We start from the raw sequence: 25,489 nt of genomic DNA, 5'->3' as shown, positions 1-25,489 counted from the left end.
TGAACTATCACCTGTATCCATCACCGTCTGGCCAGCAGAGGGAGGACACATTCTTAACCCATCATTCCCCACGACTCATTTTAAAAGCTAGGCTTTTTCTTCGATTCTTTCATCAATGGAATACCAGCGGTTACACTGTGCACTACTAACTATAATGTATAGGCTAGTACCTCCTAAGACGCCTATGGAGAGAACGCAGAGAAGCGCTCTTTAATTCAGATGAGTCTGTTCTATATAGTTTGTAGCCATCACCATAAACACACAAGGTCATTAATAATACACAATTGCTTTAATGGAATACATCATCCCATTTAAACGGAGGGTGTGTCTAAAAAGGCTGTCTAGGAAGAATGATTCCGAATCATTTTAGTCCTATTAAAATGTGCTAAACATTGCTCTTGTTTAGCAGTTTAGCATTAGCTGTAAATTAAATTCAAATTTTACCATTTTATGATGACATAATACAGATTATAATCTAAAAGCAATTGTTGCATTATCACCACACCTACCTGGGACTGGCCTGACAGGCCTAACCATGTGCCTTATATAAATATGGAAATTAAACATAGCATAGACATTGATGATTTTATTAACACCAAGAACAAGTATCTTGTATTAGAAGAAAATCTATACTACTTAAGAAAATAATGCAGGAACATGTTAAACGCCATATAAAATACCAGAAAATACTTTCATACAAATCACACCATTATAGGCCTCAACACAATAACTATCTACAGCTGACATTGTCAAGTCTGAGAACAAATCAAGTTAATACAAAAGTAATCACTCCCCTCAAAGTTCTGTTGTGCATCAATTCAACATTATATTGCATGTCAAGTCCTCTAGTCTCTATACTACCAATGGCTTCATGTCCAACATGCACTGTTATCTACCTTCACTAAAATTAGTGTATTTTCAAGGTAATTTGTTTAGAATCTTCTAGAATAATATACTGTATAATTATGTTCTAACCTACCCATGTAATATGCATATGAAACATGAATGAGTTATGGTGAATGTATTCTAATCTAGAGCAGAGTCCCACTTAGAACCATACAATCTTATTATGCTGTGAATTCTTTGCAAGAAAAACCAGAACAATGATTCATTGATTAGGTTGATATGAAATGGATAGAAAAATGCACACAAATAAGCCTTTTCTTTTTTGCAAAAAACATTAATGAGGGTAGAAACATTTATGAGCAACATCATATATTTTCAACTCGATTGTGTCCAATTAAGCTTAATCTTAAAGTCAATGTCAAATACATTATGTCACCACATCTAACTCTCCATGGGCTCAGCCTTGGCAATGGCTTCCAATTCAATTTCAACTTCAGACTCATCTTCAGGGTAAAGTCTGCAGTATTTGTCCACCATGACATCAAAGTCATGCTTGACATGGGCGTTAACATTAAGCACGGCCAGACTCTTGTTCCGGTGCTTGACAGGTGTGCTGCTAAGGTAGGTCTGCAGCCGCTCACCTGCTCTCTCAACATTGCCTTCCTCCATCTTCAGTACGGGCAGGGTGGAGAGAATTTTGAGGAATGAATTCACATTGGGGAAGAACTTAACATCTGATAGCTGGAGGGTCTCATGGATGGTAGTGGGCAGACGTACCTCCTTGCCTCTGTGCTTCCACTTGATCCTCCAGCAGTGAAGTTCTGCTGGGAGCGTGTCTGGGGTGGGAAGGTCATTGCGGTAAACTTCTGCATAGTTTTCCTCAGAGGTGTTAAACTTCATCTGACCCATTACAGCAGGGACCAAGGACAGACATTTGAGGGTTTTAAGGTTGGACTCTGAGAATATGTCTTCCACCTCCTGGATTACTCCTCGGATCACAGGGACAGTCACATATTCTTTGAAGTATGCCTCTGGGTGGACCTCCCCGACATCAGCTGCACGCTGTTTCCGAAGGAACAGCCGAGGTACTGTCACAGGAACCCCCATCGCAGTAGCCAAATTCACAGCCTCCTCAAACCAGAATTCATGGTAGACATCAATGTTATCAATGACCTCATTCAGGGAATGCAGCACAGCAGTTAGGGTATTGGCAGCAAAAAACACATCAAGCGTTTCTCCTTGGAGATTCTTGCCAAAAGCTCTGGTGAAAGACAAGGCATTTTTTAAGATGACTATAGTGACAATAATCTCAAAGTCAGCCAGTATCTCTGTGATTGAGTAGGCATCTGCTGTAAGTGCATCACTGAACTTTCCGTCCTCATTGTCCCGGATGCTATCCATGCTTTGCACAAGGGCCTCCAGCATATCCACCATCAAATCAAATACGTTGTGCTGTTGTGTCCAGTGTGAGCCACAGACTTCTTTTAACTTGGTTTCTTTCTCTTCGCTCCCTTGGTAATTAGCAGAGATAGCTTTCTCTAATTCTACCCGAGTAGAAGGGTCGCTAAAGAAACTATCAACCTTTCTCAAGGTTGCCATGGCAATCTGGACACTGGGGAAAGGTAGACTGTTGGCCAGGTGGATGTTTAGTGCGGGAGAGGAGCAAGGCAAGTGCAGTGCCAACGGATACTTCTCCACCAAGATTGCTGCCACTGCTTTCATTTTGATGGTTGAGGTCCCTGTGGCCTGGTGAGCTTGCCCACGGCAGTCCTCCATGCTCAGGCCCCAACGTTCAGTCAGTTGGGCTTCTAGTCTCTCCACTAGAGAAGCCTCATCACCACAGAATGGAACAAAGTCCAGAAACTCCTCCCTAAGCATGTTGCGTTGATCCACAAAGCGCAAAAACAGAGGGAGATTTTTCTCATTGGAAAATTCAATCAGGTCTCCTGTGACTAGAGAGAAGAAGCGACTCTCTCTTGCCTCCATGAGTATCTCTTCTCTTACAGTGTTCTCAAAGATGTCCAGGAGCTGGCTCTGCTGTTCTATGGAGAGGCACTCTGTGTTCACAGCCGATGCCCCAAAACGCTTGCTCAAGGCCACATCGCCAGCATTCATGCGGTATTCTAGCAGGGCCTGGAAGTTACTACCGTCTCGTTTAGCTTCTGGTAGCTTGTCAGTACCCAGTGAGATGTTCTGCTTTCCCAGCATGGCAACAACTTCAAATAAGGACCTCAAGTACTCACGAAAGCCCCTTTCGTCTGGAGACAGCTGCGGCTCATCGTCTTTGTTGCCGTCCTCCTCAACTGTATCTTTTTTGGAAATCAACTGTTCAATAGAAGATGCTACTGTAGATGAGAGGAAGAGAGATATTATTTGATTGAAGATATATATATATATATATAGACAGAATACATAGAGAAAAGCAGGGGCTCGCAACTCACTTTGTAATGCTCCAGATAACTTTTATTCACGAACACAGCAGGCAGGACCAGTATAGGTCTTTCTCAAGTATACGTGTAAGTGATGACAGGAAATTATTTTTATATAGTACAGAATTCATTCCATGTTGATCGGACCTCCCCCTTTAGGGCGAGGTCGCTTCTCTCTCTCTCTCACACACACACATGCATACATATATAATATAATAAAATGTTACTTACATCTCCTTTCCTTGATTTTCCTTATATCCTCTTCAGTCTATTAAGAAAAGAAAAAAAATTACTTTGGGGAGAAATAAACACAAAAATACTATTGTTTGAAAAAAACTAGTTGTCTTTTTGTTTTTTTAAGAATTGACTTTTTCATACCAATTCTTTAATTCGTTTGCGATGTCGAGTGTGAGGATTTTTGAGGTGGCTTGTCAAGTCAAATATAGTTGGAATGGCTGTATCCTTCAGAACGGTCCTATAGGGGCTCTGAAAAAACCCCCCACATAAGATCACTTGAGAAAATTCTTAATGTGGAAAAAGAATGGCTCACTGAGTAAGGTTTTTTACAGCAATAACACAAAAGGCTACTTACGGTTTTGCACACCATTGCTGGGTCAAAGTGTTTGGCACACAATCTGTAGTGCTTGTTTAATTGGTCTGAGGTTTTTGTCTCTAGATCAGCCCTGCGACAGTTCTCTACCCAGAGTCGGCATCTGCATTATAAACACAGTCACAGAACAAAAGATAAGTGGAGGGATTCATCTAGGTGGCATACTATTGTGATTTTGGTTGACCACCTGAGTGCCTCTGGTCCCTCATAAGTCTCCATCTAAACCAAAGGGGTGGTGCACTGGTGGGTGAGGATCAGCTGAGTTGCACATGTCAACACACCAGGCAAGCATTGCATATACATTCTAGTTCATTGTAGACACCCAAAATACACATGACGTACCTAGCAGATTAGCTCGGATCCATAGCCCTAGCCCATAGCTTTAATGCAATAGCATTAGAGCTATGGACCAGAGCTACTAATGCCCTATGGTCTGGACCAGAGCTGCTAGCAGATATGAAAAGGAGGATAAGCGCTGAATGAACAGGAACAGAGCATGCATCTCATATCATTGCGCACAGACAGACAGTAGATCTGATAAAGTAGTGATGGTCATCGTATCATAGAAATTATGCTTACGTAGACGAGTGTTTCGCCACAGGGTCAAGCATAAATCATAACACTAATTTGCTCTGTGTTATAAGCAATGCATATGAGCCATTCTAGGGCTATGATAGCTCTGGTCCAATGCCTTACTCCTTCTATGATTCTGAAGCAGTAAGGCTATGGATCAGAACTAGGGCTATGATAATCCTGCTGAAATAAAAAGGTGTAAATAGTAGAATCGCCCATAAGGCAACCACCACCGATACGGTAACTTTTAACTTGTTCCAGCAATGCTTATTGCTTACACAACATCATATATTTACTAACAAATACAATACAGACTACACTCTTGCGCCTTACCGTTCCGGGTCCCTAGGAAACCGAAAAAACGCCAGATCAGACTGAGTACTCTTCCTGGTGCAGTTTGGAGCCGCGCAAAAATTTGGCATTATCCACCTAGCTAACGCTAGCCCCGCTAGCCAACTTTTAGCGAATATGCCAAGCAAATGGCAACGCTAACTGTAACGCGAGCCGTAACTGTGGAATCTCAAACTATTTCGTTTCTAATACTGTGCTCAAGGTTCTTCGTAGAAGACGTAGATAGATACGACAGTTAACAATTGTGAACATGCAACAGAGTGTAGCAGGCAGCGTGATGGATTCAAAAAACCTCTACCGACTTTAGATTTTATTCTTCGTCTTGTACATTTCGGGAAGTTCGTGGTTATTGCAACACAATACTGCCTCCCACTGGTTGTTAGCCAGGTTGTTGTACTGAGGATGTTACCATTACGCTTTCATGTAATCGCTAATCCTACATCAGCTGCAGTCTTTTCTACTGTATTTAACTTAACGAATAAATGTAGTTTGCATGTCTTTAATGCGCATACAAAAACACATAGGCGGCCTATCTATATGGACTATATGCAGGTGTAGCCCCAGGCCCCCAGCCTCCAGAAACAACAACTCTGAAGTCTGCACTAAACACTTATTTAGGTATACTTCCAGGGACATTTGGCTCGTTGGTCTAGGGGTATGATTCTCGCTTAGGGTGCGAGAGGTCCCGGGTTAAAATCCCGGACGAGCCCTTGATATTCTTAGAAATGATGTAAATTTTCATTTGGTATAACGTCAGCGGAAGTATCGCCTTATTTATCGTGTACTATTTATCACTACATTTCACTTTATTATCGTTGCCGTCTCTACTTCACAGATAATATTTGGCAATAGTTTCTTTTAAAGAAACAAATTATGATCTATAAATCAGTCCATGCGATACAAAAATGTTAACAAAAATGGGCTCGTCCGGGATTTGAACCCGGGACCTCTCGCACCCGAAGCGAGAATCATACCCCTAGACCAACGAGCCTGGGCTCATGATTGGTTGACTTTACCATTATTGACAGTCTTAATCGAACGTACATTATCTTTGTCAACATGACTAGTTCATCCAAGAATAGTTCGAACTTTCTGTTATAATATAATCATCTCAATGTGAATGCTAGGGTATATGCATTCACATATGCTTCTTTATAAAAAAATGGTGAACAACGATTAGTGGCTAGATACTGGCAATACACATCCGACAGAAGAATAAAGACACACAAAAGATTTCAATTAACTTCTTTTTATATATCATACATAAGACTGTCTTAATATAATACAAAGGGCATTGTCATAAACACAGCAAAGTCTTGACTAGATCTTACAATCTGTGGATACATGGACTTATCCTTTCCCCCATGCTGTTCAATTTTATAGTGCATGTTGCATGTACAAAAAAAGTGATAAAATGTGGGGAAAAAAACTTAAGGAAAATATTCAAATGAAATCAGAGGACTTAGACTTCTGTTGGGTGTAAGATATAATGTCAACAAGTATACACGTTTGTGTAACAACCACAAACAGAACAGGCTTATGGAAAATGGAACCACTTTTCAACCATGTGCTTCTCATTTAACCAAAAAGTAAGGTTTGTGATGTACATGCACTTACAATATACCCTGTGAAAATTATTAAGGTTTGAAGATCTAGCTTTCCCTGTTTGATTCAAACCCTACCTCATAGTGTTGTCCTGATGCAGTCAAGTACCTCTGCCAAAAGGCAAGGTTTTGCCACTAAGAAAACAGGAGTTCCTGCCCACTGAATGGTCACCACATTGACAAACATAATCAACATACCAGCAGGAGCAAGGTAGTGAGTTCTATACTTCCTTTATTAAAAAAATATAAATATATACATAAATTCTATTTCAACTATTAAAAAGGGGCTGCATTTCATGACAACTGCTCTAAATAAGAGGTCAATCAGCATGATCTGAAATAGGCGCACACTTACGAGTCACTGCAGTCTTTTTTTTTCCTTTTTTCTTTTTTTTCAGTCTTTATTTTGGAATGTTTAGTACCAGTATGAGTGCCAGTAATCAAACTCCTGGCAATTTCTGAATGTCTCAAATTCTCAGGGGTATGAAAAATGATTGCAAATTTGCAGTTAACCTTGACATCCAGATAAAACTCCAATCTCAATATAGGTAGCGTTACATTTGTATTTGTTGAAACACCAAACATGATTTGTCCTTATGTCTCTCCTTTTGAATTATGACATTAAAATGACCGGTTTCCTGCCCTGTACTTAAAATGCAGTTGTGGGCAGGTTTTCTGTCTAATTCCAAAGTTGATAAAAATGAGCAACAGAAAAAGAAAGCACTTCAAAATCCCTGATATAAAAAAAAGAAAAAAAAAGAAAAAGAAAAAAAAATGAATATTCTGTATCAACTATAATGTTCCGAGGACATACATGTCTGCCAAAGCCGAGCATGTGATTGTGGGCTGACGGGCACCAATTCCCTTTGAATAGGACAACAACCATGGGGATCTGCCCTAACAAACCAGAACAAAACCATATCAAACAAATTCCGATTTGCCACAAGTATCCCTTTCCTGCCAGGACAATGACACAAAGAGTCATGGCAGAAAACTAGCAAGTTGACCAAATGATGTATGAAAGGCAGCAAAACCCTTTGAAATAGTATGATGGGGGCAAAAGAAAAACAACGACACAGAAATAGAACGCATTAGTCTCCTTTTTTTTTTAACCATCAGCTTCTATCTTGCTACTCCGGAGCCTGCAGAGTAACTACCAAATTCTCTAACATACCAAAGTTTTAAAAGACTCCCAAAATAATCTACCAATTAATATGGAAACAGTTTTGGTAAAACGTTGCAAACAAATCTGATCAGAATACACAATAGCCAACGGTCTCAACAACGATCTCCAGTTTTGCTAAAGTAATATATTGCAGCTGTTTTGTATTGACGTTAAAATAAGATCTTGATAAACTTTGCGTCAAAAGTGGTGAACTGCTACATTATTGGTTACAGACACCTATATGCTATAAAACAACTGCTTTGGTATAAAAACATATCCAAAGGGAAAATAAATTCTTGTAAAATTCACAGCATAATTTGAGGAGAAAAAAGGCAGTCACTTAAATTATTATTTTTCTTCAGTTTCCATGTTTTGGATGGAGAGACTTGTGCAGGTGTTCTGATGAGGAACTACATGCAAAAGGGAAAAGTAACAAAAAAGTAAAACAGTAGACTCTGGAATAGATAGTTCTTTCCACTGCAAAATCCTTAATCGGTGAACAAGATTTCAAGGAAGTAATGTTTAGGTTGATGTGTACAATAAGACCCTGTTATGTAGGGCCCTGCTGAAGAAGAAATCTTTGTAGAGAAAGGCCTCAAATTACCATTCTTATTTACCTTTTTCTATGTTGTTTTAATTTCCTTTAAGAATTAAGGGCTGTCTAGAGAGAAAAATAGAGAAAAGCCATCTTAATTCAAATAATAATGTCCAGCTCCATCTCGTTCCAAGTCCATGAGTCATAAGGCCAAAGGGTTATCTAAGAACCAGCCACTGACTGTCTTCCATTCATTGGGCTGGAGTCTTCCGTCTCCCGAGCCCACTGCTGCTCTCGTTTGTGCCAGGCCCAGTTGCAGCTGCAGACTACAGGGCCTCTAGGCCTGAGGGGTACCACCTCCCTCTTTCCAGCCGACCGGCGTCGGTATCCACCTGCAGGGCCTCCCCTCCACTCGGCCAGCACACGCTGTAGGGACTCCACTGCTATGTGCTCCCCTTTTACAGAGTTACACAATACCGACCAACAACATGAAATATCACCGCAAACACTTCCCCTCATCAAGCTACAGGATTTACAAGCAGCTCTTATGTGAAATTTCACTTAAAATAGGGCAAAACAATTAATAACCAGTGGAACAGTAATGTCAGACATTCCACCGTTTGAACCGAAAGAGGACGCTAAGCATTTCATCACTGACAGCTACCTGTAAAACAGCTTAAAACTTCATTCTGAAATGCTCCTCAGAAGATTTTGCCACATAATACCATATGGTGATTACTCTATGGTTACATGGAATCTGTGAAATGGTAAGATGGATGTCTCAATCTTACTATGGTTATTCTGCAATATTACTTTGTGCCTAATGATTGAAAATAAATTTGATGAAAATTACATATATACTCTTAACAAAATGTTTTTCTCTGTAGTAGCGGTTCAGTGATATCTCCCTTCTGACGTGAGCAGCTTTTGTTCTCAACACACCTTGTAGTAAAAAACATCACCTTAAAAATGACGCACAGGGGGAACACACAGCCAAATGTCAGTGCAGTCACGAGCTGGCCATGGAACTCTGCTGCACACACACTCCAGTCATCGGAGACTCCTCTCGGTCCATGCCCTGCCTCATGCCCAGGTGGCCTTCCGCTAGGTAGTGGGCAGGCCCTGTGTTCGTGCCCATGGGGAACGCGGGGTGCGCTGCCATGCCAGTCTCCTGCCGCGGGTTTGAGAAGGCACCCAGCCCCATACTCAGCCCACCGTTCTGACCAAAGTCCAGGGCACCAGCGGGCAGGTGGCGGAGCTGGTAGGCCTGGTTGCCGTGGTTCCCAGTGGAAGAGGACGACGTGGAAGAAGAGGAGGCAGAGGAAGACAGGGAGGTCATGGACAGATGGCCATGTACCACCTCCATGGAGTCCTGTGTCGAGGAGCTGTGTGTCGGGGAGGTGTAGTGGCGTGGGCGTGGCCGGGTGGCCATCATGTGCCCGTGGTGGTGATGGGGGTGTGAGTGGGGATGTAGGGCCTTAGGGTGCTGAGGGGGAACATGGAAGGTGGTCTCCTGAACTGGGTGCGTCTCTCCAGTAACTGCCTCTGGTCCAACGCCTCCACCCCATACCAATGGAGGAGGGTAAGGCTGTCTTGCCTGTCAAAATCCAGCAAACAATATATTAACAATATATTTCCCAAGGTGTACACAAGATTTCAAGCAAATTAAAACAAAAATTAATACAAAAATAATATTACAGCAAGTTTGTTCAACTTAGACAGCCTTCAAATTTGGCATTGGTCCTTGAAATATTATCCAAGCTAATCTCCAATTAGTAGATTTTTAACTACATGAAATTCAAATAAGAACTTGAATTTGAGTTACAGATGATATGCCATACTTAAAAAACTCTGGAGTCGACATTGAATCAATAAAGAAAAAGGGAGACAGGTAGAATGATAATCATTGTAAAGAAATTTTACAAACCTGTGGGCAGAGGCTGTCACCATCGATGGCAGGCAGGGCCGTGCCAAAGTGCCCTCCACTGTGCAAGTGGTGGTGGGTGGGGTCTGACCTCGCTCTGCCACTGGTACTCGTCCCAGATGACCCTCCTAAACAGGACAAAAGGTGTACCAAGCACACCTTGATTATGACTGAATAACAAGAGCATTGATGCATCAAGGATGAATTACAAATAAAAAAAGAGTAGACTAAATTTGTAAGCCATTTGTTGTTATGATGACATACATGTTCAGATAGAGGCATGACTTCATCAGCTAGTACTTATAGTACTAGTTAAGAGTTTTGCAATATGTATTATCCAGTCTGTAATGTGTAGAGGTGATTAAGTGAGTCATTAAGTCTAGGCCTGTAAAATCACTGAATCCAGTGCTGAATCCATGCTTTTTTCTTTTTCCTTCTCTTTTTAGAAACTAGAAACTTGATTCGATTTAGCTTTTAAAGGTTTTCATTTGAAGGTATATGGTGAATCCAATGTCATATTCTGATTTGAGATCAAATGTGAGGAAACTGCTTGAAACTCATATGGTGAAAATTGACATTTATAGTCAGGGTTATTGCAAAGAAATTAGGACAAATTCCTTACCAAGACATAATCTTCAGCAATGTGCTTGAATGTGTCTAGACTACACACACACGCCTATGGGAACTCGCCCAGGGGAACTTGTGACAGATGCTGAAAGTCGGGGTACCCGCAACTTTGTGGAAAACATTGAAACCATTTCATTCTGCCTCAAGAAGCTTGTGTGGGGTCAAACTATGGGTTTTCATGATCCTGGATCAATTGCAAGCACTTGTTTTTCACCACGGCCACTTCTTGGCAGAAGAACACTAAACCACCCACTTTTCCCTCTCATCACAGACCCATTTCTTGTGTGAAAGAATACAGTATATTGCTGGCTGCATGTAAATTAAAACTTAGCTTGGTTTGTTTCACAAATACTACGATATACTGCTCCACAGTCAAATGTCAAGGGCCTGGTACCTCAGAGCAGTACTTCTCAACCTGAGAAGTAGTAGTTCTCTGAGGTTTCTGCAAATACTTTGGAGGGGTCTAAATGCATTCAAAGAAATTAAAATCTGAATAAATGATAATAAAAATAGTATTCATATTTTTCTTATTTCAGTAAAAGCACAGTATTTTTTATTAAGTTATTTAATTCATGACATCCGTTATTTAATTAGTATGTAAAAAAAATTCGGAGGAAGAGAGAGTGAGGACGGGTATAGACACATTCAGAGAAGGCGAACGTATTTCCTGTAGGCGGAGACAACTTAGCTGTACACAGTCACATCAGTCAGCCATCGTTTTTTTAATCATGATTTTTCTACTTCAACTGCACAGAGCTGTCTTGGACCCTCTTTAAAGTTCGCCACCTTCTTACCTCCTTCCACATTGATTTAGACTCATTCAAGGTATAGAACTTTTAAAGAACTCATGTGCTGTATTATGGGAAAGTGACTGGTGTTAGTGTGCTCAAACGTTACTCTTTTACCTGCTAACACTAACTTTACAAAGATGCCCAGAACATTGGGATGAACATGTGTAGTGTAGTATATGGCTGCTCCGTTCTCCGTTTCTCTCCAATTTTGCCAGTACTGTTGGAGCAGCCATAAACTACACAGGTTCATCACAGGGCATCTTTGTAAAGTTAGTGTTAGTAAAAAGCAGGTAAAAGAGTAACGCACACTAACATCTGTCACTTTCCCATTCAACGTAGTAGAACAGCTGACTGTCTTTACATGTTGTCTCCGCCTACAGGAAATACGTTTACTGCGACCAGGGGACCCATCTCTGAATGTGTCTGATTAAACCTATATATAAAAAGGGAAAAACTAGGGGTTATTCATGATTCTGAATCGATTGCACAAATATGATCATCACATTTGGGCACATTTGGCCAAGTGTACCGCAGCTTTCAACCCCATAATTTACCATGATCCACAACTTTTCAATACAACCATTTTTTATATGTTTTTTGGATACCTTGAACAAGTACTATTGCAATTTATTTTGGGCCACGCCCCCTTTTAGCTTAGATTGACTGGCCTAATTCACCCTGGCTCTGCACTCACTGCGGCACAGGGGATTCATACATTTCCACATAAGCTTAACTTGCTCCATGAAAGTTTAAGAAGTGTTCATGTGACAACAGCGAATGGTTAATCCATGTAAGGAAATAATCTCAAAACATGAAACGGTGCCTCTCAACAGCCTATCAATGGTGAATGAAACGGCGTGATGGATGCATCGTGCTGTTACTAAGATCAATACAAAATATCACACACTCAACACCTTTGGACTTTGGCCCGCAAGTGAGAAACTCAAAGTGGGCAAGTTGAGGCACAGCTATTTACAAAGTGGGGGGCATAAACTGATGAGCCCAAAAATCGTTGTCTTTTTTTCAGACTGCGCCCCTGGGCCAGTGTAATAACTGGATAAATAACTGGACAAATACCGAACTCATAAACCCATGGGTGGGTGTGGCTGTGGAGGCAAGAGGGTCTGGACATGCAGGAAGTCCTGGGCACTTGAAAAGCTCCAGACTCTGGGACTGAGCTGGGCCATCAGATATGTGGGGAAGATTGGTTAGTCAGTAGATACAGTGGGGAGACATGGCCCCTTCTGGGCCTGGAGTTCACTGTAGAGATGTCGAATGTATTTTTTAATGGAGCTTTTTAACAGCAAGAGTGGAAAGGCGAACAACCCATGATACCCTGGGCTCCAGTCCTCCCATTGTGATCCTACTCTCCGACCTCCCTACTGCCATCTGATAGACGAGCACTGCTTTCCACATACACAAAATGCTCAGATTCTGTGTATTCTGGTCTGGAGCTTTTTAAACTTTGAGTAATGATCAGTAGCTGGGTGGGGAGTGACCCATGTTAATATTACTGGTCTTAGGAGACTCAGTATTGGGTTGTTTCATATTTTTCTGTGAGCGAGTCTGGCATATGGATATTGCCGTCTGCCTGACACAGCCATGCACAACATGGAGGTCTCACAAATATTACCATCAGGTAGGGCTGGGCGATATGACAAAATCTCATATCATGATATAGCTCATTTAACATCACGATAACGATATAGCATTATATATAGTTATAATGCTATATAACTATATGAAGGTACGAGGATTGAGGCAGAAGTGTTTGCACACGCTCTTTGTTCAACAACATCGCTGTGGAAAACTATGCGTGGTCCACGCATTTGACCAGCATGAAACCTGACTTTTAGAACAGTGACCAGTTGGTTACGCCGCTCTGAATCTCGTCAGCCATCGTCTCCTTTCATGTTTGTTATGAAATAGCAGTATAGATTAGCAGCGTGTCTGGGCGCTGTGGCGTAAAATACTGCTGTAATGCTTGTTTTGCGACACGCTGATTTTTAAGATCCATATACTGTATTGCATTTATTTATTTATTTGACAGTAGGTATGTTATAAAGTCATGTGAGCAAGCAAGTTGTTTGAAAAAAGTATTTGATCTCAAATCAGAATATGGCACTGGATAGTGTCTAGCTTACCTGGACATACAGTAGATTTGGATTCAGCACCCCTTAATACCCTTAGACTTTGGGAAATCTGACCCAGTCTACAATGCAAGTAACTATCGAATATGTATTAAATGAGAACAGCTGAGGAAACTTCAAGTGGAAGTTACCTGAACTAGAGGAGGTGCTGGAGGTGGTTCCTGAAGACTGGGACTGTTCTAGTGCGGGGCTCGTGGACACGCTGCTGCTCGTGTTGGTCCCCTCATCCGCAGTCTTCTTGAAGAAGCTGTGCTGCAGGGCGTAGTAGGGCTGGATGCGGCTCTTCGGGTCATAGTCCAGCATCCGGAGGATCAGGTCCTTAAACTTCAAGTAGTCTGCCACAGCATGGCCAGACTCCCCCGCACGCCGGCCACCCGGGCCCCCTGCCTCCACACCCAGAATGGAGTGGAGCTTCCGTGAGGCTGGAGGCTTATACTGCTCATGGAAAGGCACACACACAGGTGAGGAGATTTAATACCAAGGGAACTGCGCATAACACCATATAATTGCAACCATGGTTGGTTAAAAAGAAACATAATTCAAATTCACAATTGTCTTAATTGTCTATATTAAGACAATTAACAAGGTATTAAGCTCACCCTTTTGCCATCTTTGGTCTTCTTAACACTCCAAGTACCATCTGATAGCTTCTCAAAGAATTTCCTGGCTTTTGGGGCTAGGTCCATTATATGATTGGGAGGAATACCAAGAACTTCAACTATTTTGTTCATCTGGTCCACCTGAGGAAATGTTTGGCAAAGTTAGAAAAGATGTCAAATACTTTCTGATTATTGATCTTAAAGAAGAGTTCCGTGATTCTCCCCCCTAAAACATGATCATCAGGTACTATGATTATACTAGGAGGTAGATTTATTTCAAAAAAAGTGTTTGGCCACACCCACAAGTTCATTAAATATACCTGGTTTTCACCTTAGCACCACACTGAACTTAAGCCTCACCCACAGCTGTTGTTGTATGATAATGTGAGGGGTTAGGGTTATGATGTCACTAAAATGGTGTTCTTTGATTGGGCCTTTTGACCCAAAGGCTTTCAGGATAAACCAAAAATACACAGGGAAGACATATTTGAATATTATAACCACACCTGGGGGTCTATTAGAGTAATGTTAACTCCATAGTCACATTTTTAACTCTTTTCTGGTTAAAAAGGTGAACCATTCTACCAAATTCATCTCAACACAGTAAAAGCGGGTAAATTAAATGTGGGATTAGTTTTTGTACCCTGCACAATACAAGTTACAACCCTGATATAACAAATCTGAACATGATACTTCTTAGTAGTATTCCCTACTACTAGTAGGAGGGGGGCCTACTAGTAGGCTAGAAACGGAAGTAGTCTAGAATTACCCAGAGATCAAACCAAACAGCCACTCTACCTCCTGAGCGACAGCCACCCTATCCAGTTAACTTTTAAGAATCTGGAATATTTCTGATTCATGGGCATTAATGTTACACAATGAAATAATCTTCCACTTTTGCTATTGATTTGATTTATTCATTCTATGCCCCATTAGCTTACTGTACTGTTACAGGAGCTACTCTTCCTGGGGTCTCAAAATATAACCATATTGAAGAAAAATATGCCCAAACAGCATTATTGGTTGTGACAATCATGTACATTATCTTTCTTCTAGTTACTTGCTGTAAAGCAGGGGTAACCAACCGGGGGTTCGCGATCTACCGGTAGCTCGCGGGAACGTTTCCAGTCGATCGCGAAGTGTCAGACAGACCCATTGGAATAATGTCAGTGCCGCTCGTCACATGCAAATTAATTTTGAGCAGAGCGCTGTGGCTCTGAGTTTGAGAATAGACCCCATCGTCCAAGGGTGTGTGTGCGTGTGTGGTGGGGTGGTGGTATCTTAGCAACACTGAATGATCTGTCCCATTGGTCGTGTGCTCGTATCATGAGCCAATGGCTGCAGCTCTGAGCTTCCCAGACCCAGGTTCACATCTCAACTATTCTACACTACGTCATGCCGTAAAGAGAACTGACAGGTCAGCAGGGCTGCTACCATATTAGCAGCTGTGAGCGCTCTTCTCTTCTCGTGAAGAAAGCAGGACAGAGTTGTCAAATAAATCCCGCCGTCATTCATACTGTATTTATTCTCCGACCCGACATTAAAATACGGAACAACGTGCGTTCATTACGGGCTCGTGACAGGCTGCAGACACAGAGTTGGGACTACTAGCCGATAGCGCCGCTGCTACTTCAGTTTTCGTTGTTCGTTGTTATATTTTTTATTATTGGGATTTGATCATTGATGCAAATTCTAAACATATGGATGCAGCTGCAGAAGTTGTGTTGCTTAAAGGAATGCATAGTTGCGTTCTCCTCAACTGCTGCGCAGCAACAACAAAAATATAAAAATGAGAAAAATATACTGAATATACCAGTCTGCAATGCAAACTAATAGGCGAGTGCACTCCAGGGCATATGCAAAGGGAAAGAATGACTTCTGTCCGTGACAATAATCAACGCTACAGTTTGAATTATGTACACATGCACACATAGAGCAAAAAATATGAAATATGAAAACTTGTTGAAGTACAACGCATGAGTCAAGTAGCTGCTTTCCTTTCCTCTTTACTGAGCCTACTGTCATTGAACTGCTGTCCGATAAAATGCAGGATGTGTTTGCATTAACTTCAGATATTTAAATGGAGATTATTGGATTAGTAAGTGACTGTCACCTGCAGGTCAGAGCTAAAGAGAAGGAATTTTGGTATCTTGTGAGCAGAGAATGGCCTTTTCACAAATGAAAATAATAAAATCTAGAAAATAGAACTCGTATGACTGACTCACATCTTAATGACACCCTCAGACTGGCAATCACTAAATATGATTTCAAAACGCTTGCAGATAAAGTTCAGTCACAGCAGTCTCATTAAAGGTGGGCTGACCCTGAGAGTATGTCACCATATCTGTGCAAATATATATGGTCATGTTATGCCTATGTCATTTGAACATCTGCCAATGTGAATATTCATTGAAATGAGAAACAAAATATTTCTAATACTAATTATTTCTAATTTGTCTTAATATTATTTGACATTGATAATATAACTTACTATAAGTATTTATTCTAATTTAAGCTTTAGTCTTTGTGTGGATGTGTGCACATGCATTGAGCCTGTCAGAAATAGCAAAAAAACAAGTGTTTTTTCTAACACGTTTTAGTGGTAGATCTTGGCTTACAATTGGGAATAAAATGGGCTCTTGGGCTTGAAAAGGTTGGTTACCACTGCTGTAAAGCTTAATGCCAGGATAACACAACAACTTCTCACTACTGGGTACAAATTTGTGATTTGATTAATGTCATTTCCAACAGTACCTCATTGGCTCCACTGAAGAGGGGCTCTCCAGTGTGCATCTCCACCAAAATGCAGCCCAGGGACCACATGTCGATGGCCAGGTCATAGGGCATTCCTAGCAGCACCTCTGGGGAGCGGTAGAAGCGACTCTGGATGTATTGGTATATCTAAAAAAAATTAGACACACCATAGATTTTAGCTTTAAGCCCTTAGTTAGAAATGATCTGGCATTATCATTGATTGTGTAATCTGTTGATAGGTACCCTTTGTCCTAATTGGCATGAGCTGCCAAAGTCCACTATTTTGATGGCACTCCTCTTGGGATTACACAGGAGGATGTTCTCGGGCTTCAGGTCACAGTGGATGATGCTGAGCTCAGGCGTAGCCAAGAAAAGCAGCGCTGTGCAGAGCTGCTGGGCAAACTTCCGGGTGAGGTTGAGAGAGACGCCACGGAAGTTGGTATTCCGCAGTAGGTCGTACAGATTATATGAAAGCATCTCAAACACGAGGCAGAGGTGGTTTCGGAACATGAAGTGACGCTTGAGGTGAACTGGTGAGGAAGCACAGAGTGTCCAAGTCAGACATACACAAAGCCTTCAAAATACTTTGTGAAAAAGCATACAGTGCACATTAACAGGGCTTGACAATAACTTTTTGAGGCACTTTTGTCCTTTGGACAAGTACATTTCCCATTCACTTGTCCAAACACAAAAGTCACTTGTCTGGGGCACAAGCAGTCAAGCACACACAAATATTTTAAATCAACTAACTGTAGTTGGGTTTGGTGAATACATGTTTAAATATTGGATGAATATTCTCAGTTTACAAGTTAATAGCCCTAGAATGTCTGTGATCTTACATACATTTCATGTATTCCACTATCCAGGCACGGTTCCCAGACTGACCTAGTCGGCATTTAAACGTAATTAATTCCTAACGTGGAGTCCGATACTGTTCTCCAGGTTTCATATCCATTTTTTAAGTTCTGGCAGACGAGGCCACAAGGAAAAGCTGGACTGAAAATATGAAAAACTTCCTTTGGGAAGCACAAACGTATGGGGCACACAATTGACAGGTGCGTTGCAATTAGTGTGGGGTTGATAACTGCCTGTATCTTTGCTCCGTGGTTACCAGAGAGTCTGACTGTCCTCCTCCTAACCTTAAATCAATAACAAACACTAACTAATCCTAACTAATCCAAACATGAAAAATAATGGTTACATTATGATTGTGCCTGACCAAAAGACGTTTACAAACAGCAAGCTCTGTTAAATTATACCAACATAATTATTTTTACAACTTAAGCATGACTCAATTTAACATTATCACTACTGAGGCAGAGAAATATCTACAACTCGGGGTGCTCCTAACTTTTAGAGTCCCAGAGTTTTGACACGGCAGCAGCCGCAGCGCCCTGGACAGGGGCGGGTCTTTATACGCAACCCTATCAGGGTTTTGAATAACAGGTTTATCACACCACCTGCCAATTGTGTGCCCTATACATTTGTGCTTCCTAAATTAAGTTTTGATATGTTCCGGGCCCCTCACCGGAGAAAATGTTGTGCGTGTGTAGCTTGTGGACAAGTGGAGATATTTGACAAAATACACGTTTTCTGCCAGAACTTTCACATGGATATAAAACTAGACTCCAAAACGACTCCATGTCTTAGGAATTAATTATTGGATGAGTGCACACAGTGCTACAAGTTTAAATGCAGACGAGATCAGTTTGCTAACCGTCAGCGGATAGGACAGATCTATGGCTGTGTATTTGGAATTATGAAATCTATGTAAGATCACATATTTCAGGGCTAACAAGTTAACAGAAGTCCATCGATTGGCATGCATACTTTCTAAATGGATCAATGCCGTCTATTTGCTGAATGGCGTATAGTTTTTCTAATTAAGAACATGTTAAAACATGTTTTAAATCATATTCGAGCCATAAGATTGATTGGTCATTTAGCACAAAGACTTTGTGCCACACTTGATGGCAAGTAGCCATTTAAAATAAATAAGTGGCATAGGGTAGTTTTTCCCCATTAAAAGTAAAGCCACAGAATAACATGAGGTTCGGTTTTCCTGAAACGGAAGGGTGATTATTAGGAAAGCCAGACAAAATTGTTGGCTGCTAAGAGTGTCACAGAAAAAGTTAAACCAAGAGTCACTTGTCCAACGGACAAGTACATTTTTAATGCACTTGTCTGGAAAGATTTATTAGTTCTTCCGGACAACAGGTCAAGAATTCCCCTGCTGACAATGGTAAAAGCACATTACCTATGTAGTATTTCATCTCAGTATCATGTTTGTTCATGAGCTCTAGGAGGCGCACTTCAATCTGGGCTTGATTGAGAAAAGCTTTCTTGTTCTTGATGATCTTAATGGCAACCCATTCCTGCTCTGCACGGTCATAGGCTTTCACAACCTGCGGATGGATGGAGGGGAAAATAAACATATGTTAACATATGTATTGTAGACACGTTTATAGTATCAGAATACAGATATTTCTCAGTTCACATACCAACATGAACATGAACATACCAATACATCGACTGAAATTACTACATAGAGCAGATCAGTACCACAGTATCTTTTATTCTCCATTTCACATGCCATGTTTACTTTCACATGTATTTATTTTTAAGCACCTGTCCAAAGGACCCTTTGCCTATCAAGGAATCGATTTCATAGCGATCCATCCATTTCTCCCCATTTTTGACGATGTAGTCATAGTTATCATCGTCATAGCCATCGTTGAAGACCTTCCTCTCTTTCTTGTGACTAGAGTCTTCGCCCTGACCCTGTTGGTGCCGTCGCTTCTTTTTTGCATAATACACCTGCACAAATTACAAGAAACTCAATGACATTGCTCATCTTATAACAAGCCATCTGGAAAATATTTGTAATAATACATTTAAAGAGAAGGGAAAGAAATCCATTCTCACCTCATTGATGTGTTTATATGTTTTGATAAGGTCAATGGAGAGCTTCCTCAGGGGAGCTGAAGTTGGGTCACGAAAGCACTGGGGCATGTGCCTCTGATCAAACGGGAAAATCATATTAACATTTCAGCAATATGATCAATACAAAGCATACTCTGACAAGTACCAGGACTGAGGACTCATTAATAACTTGATGTATGAACAATTATGTAACAGTAAATATGTGGGCTGAACCAAACATATGACATAACCTGTTTGGCCTGGGGTAAAATAAAAATAGGGGGATAAAAAAACTGACATCATTAGGGTTACGATTCTGGAAACAATGAATGAGCCAATAGACAACATATCCACGTGGTATGTGTTGTGGGATGCAGGCTCCCCATATACTGTATCGTAACCTATTCTTAAGAATGTACTAAAGAATTGCATGTTAACCAAAATTAACTAAACATGTGAGTCACAGTATACCTGATTGGCAGTGAGCTGTGGGTTCTGATCGCTGTACGGTAAGACCGCAACAGATTGGTCAGTGCTTGGCTGGTGGCGGTCACTGTACTGCTGGTGCGTATGGGGCATTGGAGCAGCCATCTGAAGACCAGCAGTGTGGAAAGAAAAAGAGGGCGCAAGCCGGACGGACGAAGGTTTGCATGCTGAAGTCTCTCCTCCTAGAAGAGATGAGGATGATAATTAATTGAACATGTCTATGAAGATAAAAATACAAGCGGCGAAAAGAACAGGTTCCTGGGTGTAAAACAGGCACATCCTTTCTTTCTCACAACTGATCATAACATGGCATAGTATATTATTTTTTACAAATAGCATATTTGAAAATATAGCTTATTCTGAGCATAAAGCCTTAGTACAGGTATAAAATAATACCAATGACCAGCAAATACAATATATAACAGTGCCATTTTCCTTGGTTAAAAAATAATAATCAACTTGGGGACTTAAAATTAAGATAAAATTGTGGTTGAGCATTATTATCATGCAAATGTGTTCCTTCTAAACAAATTAATCATAGGATGGTATTGTAGGAGAAATAACTCCAGCATAAATCCATTGTTGAAAAAAAAAGAGATTTGTTTGCCTAAAATCTATAAAATAATAAATATTCAAAGATTTTATTAAATTGAATACACAATAGCAGTCAAATATATATCAAGCCTTGTAGGGGAAAGGAAGGGAAAATTTGTGGGCTTATAAGGTAAATAAAAATGAAAATAAATCTCCACACTGTATGTTCAGTGAATCATCCTTCATTTTAAGCCAGAAGGAATCAAAAAAATATTAAATAGCATGTTCAGCTATCAGCATCTCTCACCAGACAACACAATTCACCAGTGCTACACAGTAACCACTATTCAGAATCCCAGCAACAGCACCTAATTAGCATAGCCTATCACCACAGAGATACAGCGTGATTTGGCAAGCCCATCAATGCACAGACCAATCACAACGCAGTATGCAAATAGCCTACTTTTGTTGCCAGGGCAGAGCTGCTCCCATTTTCCAATGAGAAAACAAGAAATAAACAAGAAATAAAATTGAACTTTGGCACACTTAGACGCTGCTTTCAACACAAGAGCCTGACAGCAAAATAGCAGCGCAGCCCAAAACCTGCACTCTATCTGAGAGCATTAGAAAGCTGACCCAGCTGTGGAAAAGGAAAAATACACATCTAGTATGAAATAAGGGGAGCCTAGAGAAACAGAATAGCAGTTGTATACCAAGAAATTTAGGACGTGTTATATTTATTTCCATGTTATCATTATGATTTATATATATATATATATATATATATATGCTAAGATGAACAGGTGACAGTTTGACAGAGCTCTAAATTGAATATATATTTAGAAATGTGTTTCTTCAATTCAATTTGTTCAAAATTAATACATTTCAGGATGACATGTTCCTCGGCTTCAGCTATTGCAAATGTTTTGAGTAAGCCTGACCCTAAATAAGTAAACTTACTTGAATGAGTAGTTTTACTTTTACCCCTTTAACATCGATTGGAGATTCTACTTAATCCTGTAAATTAGTTGCTGTACAAATTTAGAACCATTCCTTTATTAGAGGGAGGAAGAACTTACACTGTCCCTCTCCACCAAAGGTAGACTTAATATATAGCTAACCTGGATGCATCGTCTCCTGTAAAATTTCATATCATCCTGGGAGGAGAGTCCAGCAGCAAACCACAACCAACTACAAAGAATAAAAACAGATCATTATCATTGTGCAATTTTGTTGGGATTCAATTTCAGTGTTTATGCTTTAGTGAAAAGGAAGGGATAGAAACCCCAAACATTAGGTAGGAACTTGATGGAAATTCGTGAACTTTTGCACATTTTCAAATACAGCTCAATATGCAAAAGCCTAAACAAAGACAAGCTGCTTAGATGGAGTGAAACAAACAAGGCAATAGTGCCCAAACAACTAAAATGTAAAAACTAAAAAGGTGTCAGATAGAGCTAGATAAACATATTGTTCACTCAGGGGGATAAAGATGAGACCACTCTAGAATCAAATCTGTATTATTGTTGTGGATTAAAGAAGTCTGGATATTCCTCTCAGCATGTCAATCCAGTTAAAAAAATATAGTATATCTATGGACCTGACATCTCTCATTGTTTATAAATTAGTTACACAGCCCAGCTTGATTATGCAAATATGTAAGGAAGTGCAGAAGTTTGTTTAGAGCCCATCTCTGAACATCTTAACTGAAATCAGTCAAACTATGGGATGCTCTTTAACTTCTTTGAGTACACATATACTGTTAATGGTCACAATCTAAACCATAGCAACAAAGCAGATTCATAGGACACATCTCCACTGACAATGTACATTCTTCCATTTTCAGTACCGACCTATGAACAGTTCCTTCCGTGGCTTCTATTCATCAAGGCACGAACGGGCCTAAATAGGTGTAAATAAAGCTAGCTTGCTATTAGAAGCCTTCTCATATAAAACGATGCCTATGTAAATGATCTGACCGACTTGTGTTTAATTTCACACCCAGCTGGTTGCCCGAACGAATTCCTCGTTAAATGAAATGTAATCCATCCAAAACAATCGAAAGCATCAGATGTATGTCCATAAGTCACCCGAACAGCTCTGTACTTACAGTTGATGGGGTATATCTCGTCATGGTTGGAATTTAGAGAGCATATTCAGTACATTTCTCGTCTCCACTTGCTATAGTTTGTGTATACCTCAAATCCCCCGTATAAATGACAAACGCATCCAAGCTCGCGTTTACTGTTAGCACTCTACCGCCGTTAACGTTACCCAACAAAAACTGCGGGACAAGCCAGTGTATCTTTCACCAATCCAACGTTAGCCAGTGACGATGATGTTCAGCCAGCGGGTTGTGGTGCTGCTGGCGGGCCCATTCCACTGGCTCGTCAACAAGCAACCGTTAACCATTGGCTAGTTTAGCATGTTAGCCAAATAAGTTAATATAACCTCTCACTATGGAACGTCTAATGACAAACATGTATGCCTTCAAAAGGGGCGAAAAACGATTTTAGTGCAACGTTAACAGCTCAGATCGCGTTAACAACACTGATGCCACTGCCAGTCACACACACTACTTCGCAAGGTTAGCTGCAACGTTAACAACACTGCCAGCAACAAGCCCACACAGCCCGCTAGCAACGTTAGCAACACAACTACTAGCATGACAGCTATTCAGAGTTCGATGCGCGACCGTGTTGCTCGACGAAAAAAAACATGACGTATTTCCAACTGGAAGAAATGTCAACGCGCGTCGCGTCGACACCTTTTCCTGTTGAATATGACGTCATTTTTGTCGAGCGACATGGTCGCGAGGAGCCAGTCCAGTCTGTAAGGTTGGTTCGTTGACCTACTGTCTGTCTGGAGTTCCAACGTAACGTTAGCAACAAGGGTCGACAAGCTAGCGCTGTTATAACTATGACTATTAACGTCAACACAGTCTAGCGTTAACACATGATAACAACCGCCATGGTTATAAATATAAACGTTGCATGTCGTCAGAAAAGATCCGTTTTACTTTATGCTCACCTGTGATGGCACGATCTTCATTTAAAGTCCAATAACCTGTATGATGAGGCAACTTATCCAGTTTGAGATTCTCCCCTCCTTGCGCGGTTAGCGAGGAACATTTAAACCCGATCACCCACTCCTCTGACCGGCAAACTACACAGTTTCACCACACTAAACGTTACTGGCCGATCAAACCCAGGAGGGTTCACAAACTGCTCTCGGTAACTTTGACAAATGTCAGCAGATGAACAGCAGTCTGCTAACGTTACCGATCTAGCTAGCACGCAGAACTTACTTGCTAACCATAGCAAACTGGATTGCTAGCTAGTTGACAAAATGAACGCGGCTAACATTGGCTAGCACCAGGTTCTTTAGCTAGCCTCAAGCTAACAATTCTAGCTACCGCTAAAATAAACGTTGAGTCAAATTCAGATTTCAGGTTTCTTCGAGAATTCAGCGTCGGTCACTTCGATATATAAGAGCGTTGAGGTAATCCAATCCACTAGGGTGAAAAAAACCATGAAACAGAAACCGTGTCCTCTGATAATTTTTGGACAAGAATTTTATGTCAATTTTCACAAAATGGCGCGCGGTCCAAACCTGCGCAGTGAACCGGCCCGGTGGACCAGAGACACGGACAACTGAGTTAGCGCGGCGCCGCCTAATTATTTCAACTCCGTTAAACCGTTTGCCTCTTGATTTTCTTAATCCGATCTACTCGACGCATTTCTTTAACCGAAAATGTCAAAGATATATCCAGTGACAGCATTATTCCGGCGGGAAGGGAGAACATTTGAAAAGACTGAGCTGGGGGAAAAAAAACCCTTCTGACAAAATGGCGATGCTCTGGCTTGTTACCATGGCAACTGTCAATCAAAAACAAAAGTACCCGGATGTACCAATGACGAATAAAATCTCACTGTGTCTAGAGCAGAGTAGAGCTACCATAGATATGTCTATGAGAGCTACAGCTACCTGTCTGGCCTTGTAGCAATGAGCCCATATCTACAATAAATACATAAATTAATGTCTATTACCAGTGATTCTCAAACTTTCTCATGCTAATGACCCCCAAATTGATACATATTAATTTGACCCCCATCTGTAAAGAGTTTGTGCCAGGGAAGGTATAAGTCAGTGTCCAGGAGATTTGTGTTGTTTAAATATAATATATATATATATATATATATAATTATTTTAAGTAAATAGGGTTAAAGTGGTTAAAATACTGATTTGTTAAATATATTTAGAACTACAAATAGTGCTCCTCATAGGAATTTGTAGTAATAATACCTGTATAATTATTTGAAAAAATCTGCCTCCTGGTGGCGCTATTATAGGGCAATAGTTTTTTTGTGTGTGTGTGTGTGTGTGTGTGTGTGTGTGTGTGTGTGTGTGTGTGTGTGTGTGTGTGTGTGTGTGTGTGTGTGTGTGTGTGTGTAAACAAATGCAAAAAAGCTGGCTAAATACTGTTCTGTCTCAGCTACTATGGGCAGTCTGTCTGTCTGGAGAAGTCGTTGTTTCATTTATCCCTAGGTGGCTTAAAAACCCCAAAACAAACATCCTGTCTAGTAGTA

At 40.8% G+C, this 25,489-nt stretch overlaps 2 protein-coding genes across 5 annotated transcripts; both read right to left on the bottom strand.

Annotated features, from left to right (window-relative positions):
• Positions 1-655: 655 nt before the first annotated feature.
• Positions 656-5,095, bottom strand: thap12b (THAP domain containing 12b). 2 transcript variants are annotated; one of them, XM_080772356.1, is made up of 5 exons: positions 4,792-5,095; positions 3,868-3,988; positions 3,654-3,761; positions 3,507-3,543; positions 656-3,191 (listed from the first exon to the last, which is right to left on the bottom strand). In XM_080772356.1, the coding sequence occupies exons 1-5, from the start codon at positions 4,878-4,880 to the stop codon at positions 1,288-1,290; spliced, it is 2,259 nt and encodes a 752-aa protein (XP_080628482.1). In that variant the 5' UTR covers positions 4,881-5,095; the 3' UTR covers positions 656-1,287. The 2 variants fall into 2 exon arrangements, with proteins under 2 accessions (XP_080628482.1, XP_080628483.1); XM_080772357.1 differs by having other exon boundaries at positions 656-3,188.
• Positions 5,096-6,042: 947 nt separating this feature from the next.
• dyrk1ab (dual-specificity tyrosine-(Y)-phosphorylation regulated kinase 1A, b) lies at positions 6,043-24,748 on the bottom strand. 3 transcript variants are annotated; one of them, XM_080772548.1, is made up of 12 exons: positions 23,931-24,748; positions 22,022-22,091; positions 20,352-20,548; positions 19,884-19,976; positions 19,587-19,775; positions 19,216-19,363; positions 17,202-17,488; positions 16,959-17,105; positions 14,205-14,345; positions 13,737-14,040; positions 10,041-10,165; positions 6,043-9,710 (listed from the first exon to the last, which is right to left on the bottom strand). In XM_080772548.1, the coding sequence occupies exons 2-12, from the start codon at positions 22,029-22,031 to the stop codon at positions 9,123-9,125; spliced, it is 2,229 nt and encodes a 742-aa protein (XP_080628674.1). In that variant the 5' UTR covers positions 22,032-22,091; positions 23,931-24,748; the 3' UTR covers positions 6,043-9,122. The 3 variants fall into 3 exon arrangements, with proteins under 3 accessions (XP_080628674.1, XP_080628675.1, XP_080628676.1); XM_080772549.1 differs by lacking the exon at positions 23,931-24,748 and adding an exon at positions 23,011-23,475; XM_080772550.1 differs by lacking the exon at positions 22,022-22,091.
• Between the last annotated feature and the right edge of the window lie 741 nt (positions 24,749-25,489).

The sequence above is a fragment of the Protomyctophum bolini genome (assembly GCF_963924005.1).
Source record: "Protomyctophum bolini genome assembly, chromosome: 9".
Classification (NCBI taxonomy): Eukaryota; Metazoa; Chordata; class Actinopteri; order Myctophiformes; family Myctophidae; genus Protomyctophum; species Protomyctophum bolini.
Note: the sequence above shows the minus strand (reverse complement) of the source record. Positions and strands in the feature narration are given on the sequence as shown.

Coding starts and splice junctions, on each gene's coding strand:
- dyrk1ab (XM_080772548.1), bottom strand. Junction 19,977..20,351: donor CACAGCTCACTGCCAATCAG/GTATACTGTGAC, acceptor CCGTTTGATCAG/AGGCACATGCCCCAGTGCTT. Junction 9,711..10,040: donor GTGACAGCCTCTGCCCACAG/GTTTGTAAAATT, acceptor GGATTTTGACAG/GCAAGACAGCCTTACCCTCC.
- thap12b (XM_080772356.1), bottom strand. CDS start 4,880: ATGCCAAATTTTTGCGCGGCTCCAAACTGCACCAGGAAGAGTACTCAG. Junction 3,989..4,791: donor TTTCCTAGGGACCCGGAACG/GTAAGGCGCAAG, acceptor TTTATAATGCAG/ATGCCGACTCTGGGTAGAGA. Junction 3,192..3,506: donor GAAAATCAAGGAAAGGAGAT/GTAAGTAACATT, acceptor TCTCATCTACAG/TAGCATCTTCTATTGAACAG.